The sequence below is a fragment of the Branchiostoma belcheri genome, unplaced genomic scaffold (assembly GCF_001625305.1).
Source record: "Branchiostoma belcheri isolate BF01 breed outbred unplaced genomic scaffold, Haploidv18h27 scaffold18, whole genome shotgun sequence".
NCBI classification, from domain to species: Eukaryota; Metazoa; Chordata; class Leptocardii; order Amphioxiformes; family Branchiostomatidae; genus Branchiostoma; species Branchiostoma belcheri.
This window is the reverse complement of record NW_017803268.1, coordinates 1,565,351-1,572,268: the sequence shown is the minus strand read 5'-3', so window position 1 is coordinate 1,572,268 and position 6,918 is coordinate 1,565,351. Positions and strand designations below refer to the sequence as shown.

At 45.2% G+C, this 6,918-nt stretch overlaps 1 protein-coding gene across 1 annotated transcript in view; it reads left to right on the top strand.

The window, feature by feature from the left end:
• The first annotated feature begins 1,365 nt into the window (after positions 1-1,365).
• LOC109467486 (43 kDa receptor-associated protein of the synapse-like) overlaps positions 1,366-6,918 on the top strand; it is a 13,676-nt gene continuing 8,123 nt past the window's right edge. Inside the window, exon 1 of the mRNA XM_019765500.1 lies at positions 1,366-3,122. Coding sequence (XP_019621059.1) covers positions 2,430-3,122 — 693 coding nt within the window. The 5' untranslated portion in view covers positions 1,366-2,429. The remainder of the gene's footprint in view (positions 3,123-6,918) is intronic.

Sequence of the window (6,918 nt, the reverse complement as noted above, 5' to 3'; positions counted from 1 at the left end):
AAAAAATAAAGTATTGGAAAACGATACTGCCTGCCTGCCTACCTGCCTAAGTGCCCAGGCCAGGTACTGGCCCCTTGCTCCCCTCCGTCAGGTTCCTCCAACCAGTTCTGTCAAGAGCGATAGCCTCAGCTACACTTAGAGTGATCCCTGTGTCACTCTGGATCTGATCTTTCCACCTCTTGGGTGGTCTTCCCCGGGGTCTAGGGTTTTGGAAGTCCTGATGGTACGCCTTATAAACTAGGGTGTTTGTCGGTCTACGCATCACGTGCCCAAACCATCTGAGCCTTCTAGTGCGTATCCTGTCAGTGATGGTTTGTTCCGCCCCAAGTCTTGACCGGATTTCTGCATTTGAGAAAACGATACTAATGTCATATAATGCCAAAATCAATTCAGAAAAAGAAGAAAATGTGAAGGAATGAAAATTAAGGGTCCATTCTTTATGTGCATTATTTATGTGTCAACCTTCATGACCACGTAGATTTCATAATGAAGGAAACTTTTTTTTTGCAACACTTTTTTTATTCGCGCGCTCGCATCAGTTTTGGGGTTCCCAGAGGATGTCATCCATATGATCAAATCAACATGGCCTTAGGTAGGTGTCTTCAGCTGAGCAGTACATAGAAAGGAGAAAAAAGATAATCTTACCCCAAAACAAACATATCCTTCTCGGTGAAGATTATAACAGAAGATTCTGGTGACAGGACAGCAGCTGGACTGCCCGTAACGTGTTGCAGTTCTTCTCATGATCGCTAGTGGGCACAGTTTCACAGCAAACGACGTCTGCAAGGAACAACACATGGGACGAGTCACAAGTGGTCGCTTGGAAGTCGCTCAGAAAACAGTGATGCATGAACATAGTGAACTCGGAAACTACTGCTAGCGTCTAATGCTAGGAGTTAAATGTTATTTCCCTTTTTGGGAATATACCCAACAACTCAAAACTGAAGATGCCACCACAATTGCCTATGAGTATGACCAAGGAGGTTTTTGCTATGACAGAAGGGGGCCGCTCTATTAATACCATGACCTACATGTAAGATGATCTGTAGCTTGTACCTAGCAACAATAGGAGCAGGCGATTTAGAAGAATAGAATTTCCAATGGAGTTCCTACCAGACTCGTTGAAATACTGGGGAAAAAATGATAGAAATTGGCCAAAATCATGTTGCCTGTGCATGGTCAGCTATCTCCGGACACCCCAGTCTATGGTCAATGGCCACAATTTTTCCAACATCCCAAGAAGTCTGGTAGAGACTATACAGGGCTACAGGCGCACTATGGCAACTTTCCTCGTGCATGGCCGTCGCGGTTTACCGCATTTAGTGAGCGACCCGCGGGAATGCCATGTTTGTTTACCCCCACGTCTCTTCTTCCAGATGGCTCCCGTCCCCTCCAGTCAGCAAAGCGGTCTTTCCGCGCGTTTCTGGCGGCATTCCAGGCGCCGCTGCTCCCAGGGTCCCGGCTCCAGAGGCTCCGCACGCCCGAGGCCGCCCCAGACACATCGCGCTGTCATTCCTCAAGAGACGGACAGTCGAGAAATGTCGCGCGGCCTTATGGCGTTCAAGGTCAGCAAGATGGCGGACGGGGACTAAAGAGGTCCGGAGACATGCCGGTTTGTTTACAAGGGGTTTGCCACTAGCTGGTGCTCGAGTTTGTGTGCCTTACGGGCATTTGGCACGGGAGTTTGGCAACGCGAGATCACAATAATACAGGATACAGCTGGAGAAAGGCTTCCGAGGCTGGAAGTCGGTCAGAGGGGTCGCCGCACGCTACAAAGACAGACGCTTCATCATCAACCAGGGCGCCATGTTCCTCCCCCTAAAGCTCTGAACCCAGCGAAAAGGGGAAGGAATTTCTGCGGTAGTAATGCGCCGGGATTCTGGCGACGACAGATCTCTCGGCACGGGCCGTCCGCGGGGAAATTTAGCCGCGGCTGCCAAATTATTTCCCCGCATCAGATGAGCTTCAGATGGTGCACATTTATCACTCCAGCTCCGAGCGGCTGTCCTGTGCAGACGCGGCGTGACTGAGCGCTCGGGAGGCGGTTGGCAGTTTTTGGCACCCCCTAAAAAACTGCCTGTAAACCCGGGCAGTATTTAACCCTGTAGGGTCGGTCTTATATTGCTGGTGTTGACAGGCAGTATTTGCTGATGAGAATTTGATCGCGGGGTGCCAAATTTTACCATATCCGGTTCCTGGGTACGAGGAAACGCCGTTGCCCAAATTCTGTGTGGTGTCCCACGGTTTGAGAATTTCCCAGTCGCCAAGCAGCTAAAGTTTTGTCTTTCTCGCCAGCGCAGACGACACAATGCAAGCGCCAGAGACCGCGAGGAGTGCATAGTCACGGCCAGAGCCACCAGAAAGAGGAACCGGTAAAAGTTTCCCAGAGATCGGTGGCGCGAGGAGGCTTTTCTACGAGCGGGCCAGTCATGGGTCAGCGCGCGGTGAAACAACACGTGGAGGAAGGGTTGAAGCTGTACGACGCTCACAACATCGACGCCGCCATCACCAAATGGACCAAAACTCTCCCCAAAATCACAGAACCCCGCTTGAAATTCCGAACGCTGGGCTACCTCGCGTCAGCCTGGGACGAGGTGGGAAAATACAGGGAGATGCTGAAGGCTTCGATACAGCAAATAGACGTGGCGAATTCTATGGACGCAGACGAGTTACGAGAAGAGGCATATCTGAACATAGCACGTAGCAACGAAAGGCTATGCGAGTACGAAAAGGCCATAGCCTACTGCAAACATAGTCTCAACAACGCCTTTGTGGGTAGGAGAAGGAAACACACATTTGGACGGTTTTACCATTGTATGGGGAATGCCCACTTGGGGCTGAGCGAGTTTTGCACCGCGTTGGAACACTTCGAAAACGCGCTGTCCTACTCACAGACCTACGATGACAGAGTTTTAGAGTGCCGGACTTTCCTGAGTGTTGGCGGACTGTTCTACCAGTTGAGAGACTACGAGAGGAGTCAGTACTTTTACGGAAAGGCGCGAGAGATTTTAGGGGATTATGGGGCAAGATGGAGCTGGAAAATGGAGACTGTGTGCAGCCTGAACATAGCCATGGCGCAGAGGAAGATGGGACGACTAACTGAAGCTATGGAGTCATGTGAGGTAATGTGAAAGAAATTGTAACATTTGTACTATTTGAAGGGGAGGGGCGCATAGTATGCTATATAGCCTTTATAGGGGATGGCAATTTGTAATTTTACTGTTCAGATTTATCTATCGTTATTGCAAGACGAATTGTTTTTGTAGTTTTTTTTTATTGCAAGAATCTTTAATTTACACCTAACGATATCTATTAAGGCTGACAGTGAGGTAATATGACAAGATTACTTTAGGAAACAATATTCGTGTTCTGAGGTGATCCCTTCTTGTTCCTTTGAGAAGTTTCCTCCGGTCCTGGTATAAAAATTCATTACAAAAATGTGCAGAAAAATCTCAATTCTCAAACAGATTTCCTCATCTAGAATGTTTTGTTTTGTTTTGTTTTGTCACACTGAAAATGCATTGGACGTCTTTAAGAAATAGTCTGCGGCGCCTTCAAGTGCAAGTTTACCAGTGAACCCCTTGCCCTAAACATTGGACCGTCTCCACGGCTCCCTAAAAAGTCTGGCTTCAATCACACTGCAGCGCACTGTTAACATTTTCCCGCGCAACTGATAGTGGAAATGTTTTCCCAGATGATTGACAGATAATAGACTGTTTACTGAACCTCCTGACTCCACGGCTGACCCGACATGCCAAACTAGAACATAGCACCGAATTCGCCGCATTGCATACACGCCTTCGAATCAGTTTGCCCTCCAACAGATTCTTGACTTTTATGCGAATTTTGACCGCTAAAATATATCATAACACTGCTAATAATAAAATGATAAGAGGATTTGTTGACGGATTAACAGGGAGATGATCGCCTAGTCGTGAAACGTCTTTATCCGGATAATCCGGGGTCAGAACAAGTTGTTGCAGTCTGGATTTATTTACGAGTCAAGGTCAGACTAGATGTATGTACACAGAGTCAGGAGGTTACTGGGAGGGGGTGGGGGGCAATTTTGTCTGTAAAATTGTAACCTAACACTCTGGCTAACTCGTGAGTGAATCAGGACCTTTTGGGGGCTAGCTTCACATTTCAAGCTAAGTTTCGATAACTACAGAAAGAGTGTTTCTATTACGCTAACTTACGCACACTAAGTATGAAAACTCAAGAAATTGATGTATACTTCTATCATGTGTTAAGTGTTAATCGCTGTGTTCAATTAAAGCACCCTAAAAGCAAAACTTTTCCACGAAGGCTCTGATAAAATTCTGGCAAGATATGCTACTGAAATTGTTTGCATAGCTCCGAACTAAATCAGGAGTACGGAACGAAAAGCGTATCCGGCAGATGTACACGAAATACAGACCCTCCAAATTTGATGAATTCTCAACATTGGCGGCCTTTTAAAGGGGCACTGTGTAACATTTTGCACGAAAAAAGAAATTAAATATTTTATTTAAAAATATTCGTGTATATATGGTAATATAAATATGGTAATTTACTATCAATTTTCAACATAGTTGTGCAATTATCTCATTTTTCCGACGTCTATTGTTGACGCTAAAACACCCCACATGAAGCGCTCTTATTTTGTGGTGTCACCACAAACTATCAGAATGTAAACAAACATGGCTGACAGCAGTGTTGCACTTGTAAGGTCATATTTTGGCATCTTCACTTCTTTTTAGATGGATTTGAATGACACTTATTTGCAATGATCCAACTTACTTTGTAAAGAAATGACCTTTTTTTTTGGTCATCACCCTAAAGTTGGAACTTTTTCTAATTATAGCTGAACGTCGTTTGGGGCATATGTTGTAGCCAGCTTTTTAAAATACTTGAAGCTGACATGTTGAGCTATAGTTGACAGTTAGGTACACATACATGGCGTTATCAACACACAACAGCGTCCATCAAGCTCTCAGAAACACTTTACTAAGGCAGGGGGGGGGGTCGTGAGGTGGACTTCGGTTTGCTATGCACCTATCAGTGTAATGCACACCAGGGTCCTGTAGGCTGTATCTCTACAAATGAAACGAACATTTATGATGAACAAATGCTTCTTGTGGAACATGACTTGATCATGTTGTTATTCAACCAGTATGTCCAAAAAGGGTACGCAAAACGTAATGTTATAGTTCCTTTACTGAGAGTATCCCTCAAAATGCATTTTTTGGAGGGAGATGGAGTGAAATATGCTGTATTTGCTTGCAAGAAAATATTAGCCTTTCTAGTTGTCTACACTGCATATCTTGAATGGGAGCTCCAAATGCAAACTTCTATAATTTCGCACGGCGCATCTATGTTAATGCAATATACATTATTCTCACATCATAGTTAGAGCTGATATAAGATTGGGCTTGCTTGAAAAAGGCAATGGTGAAAATGCCAAAAGGTCCCAACCCAATTTATTTTGTAATGAAATACCATGATATGACCTTTATCATAAATATTCTCATCATTTATTCTACCGTTCATCTTTACGTTGATTTTGACCTTGACGACGGTACAAGGTTATCGTAGGGACAATGCTTTTTGGAGAAGAGGGTTGTTTTGTAGAAACTTTGTTCAAAAGGAGCTAGACAAAATACGCAAACACTGTCACAAGCTATGGGACCAAACGACCTAAACACAGACGATAACTCTTTTTCTTCCGCAATATACGTTCATGTGATCTACATTCCAGATCGTTTGTCTTTTAACTTTTAATATCCCTTGCCCATGTTCCCCATTACAACAATACATGACTTCCCCAATCTATGACTCTAACCCTCATTTTTTCAAGATAGCAACGTTGTAATCAGTTGATCATTTCCATCATTTTTCGTGTGACGACTGAATTTTGCGACGACATAATTGATATGTGCCTATGACAGGCCGATAGTTTTCGCACATCGTGAAAATAATGCTTTAGGGAAACATAGACAAATCGTACCTCCATAGTCCATACTCTACCAGGCTTCGGGAGGCGGCTGGAAAGAGTAGAAATTCTCCAAATAGAGAGATAAAGATGCCAGGGAGTTGGTCCGCTAGAGAGTACATTTTGCCGCACTCGTGGGTCTCAAAATGTACCACCTCTTATCGGCTAACTCCCCTGGTATACTATTCCCTATATTTTGGCAAATTTCTACTATTTTTCCAACGATCCGCGGTGCCTGGCTACCTCCTCCACCCCGTGACATAAGCGGACGTTCCCCCGGATAGTGCGGGCAGCCATGTGGCATCTCGCCCGGCATTCCCAGAAGAATGTCTGCGGTGTAGCAGAGCCACAGGGCCCGGGTCGGCTCCGGTTACAAATATTTATAAAACTATCACGGCAGATGGCTTACATGTGGCGGCACACTGCCATCATGCACTGATAGTCTTTATTCTCAAATGTAGATTTATACATATTTTATATGACATTGCCTTTTGATTTCATTGTCATATACTCTCGTTCGATCTCTGTGTCAGCCAAGCTCTCATTATGTGTGTATGTGTGTGTGTGTGTGTGTGTGTGTGTGTGTGTGTGTGTGTGTGCATATGTATGTGTGCATGGGTATGTGTGTGTGCGTGCGTGTGTCACATGTGTGTTTGTGCGTGTGTGTGTGTGTGTGTGTGTGTGTACATGTATGGATGTGTGTGTATGTGAGTGCATGCGTGCGTGCGTGTGTGAATGTAACGTCTCTCTCTCTCTCTCTGCGTTTGTGTGTGTGTGCGTGTGTGTATGCGCGCGCGCGTACGTGTTTGGGTGCCAATTTGCCGTTTTCGTCCCACTAAATGTATTCCTTACATCATTTCAAAAAAAGAACCCAAGCGTACCAGCAAAGTAAAGTTGACAAATGAGGTTTAAAATACTAGAGGGCTCCCCCGAAACACCGCCCCCCC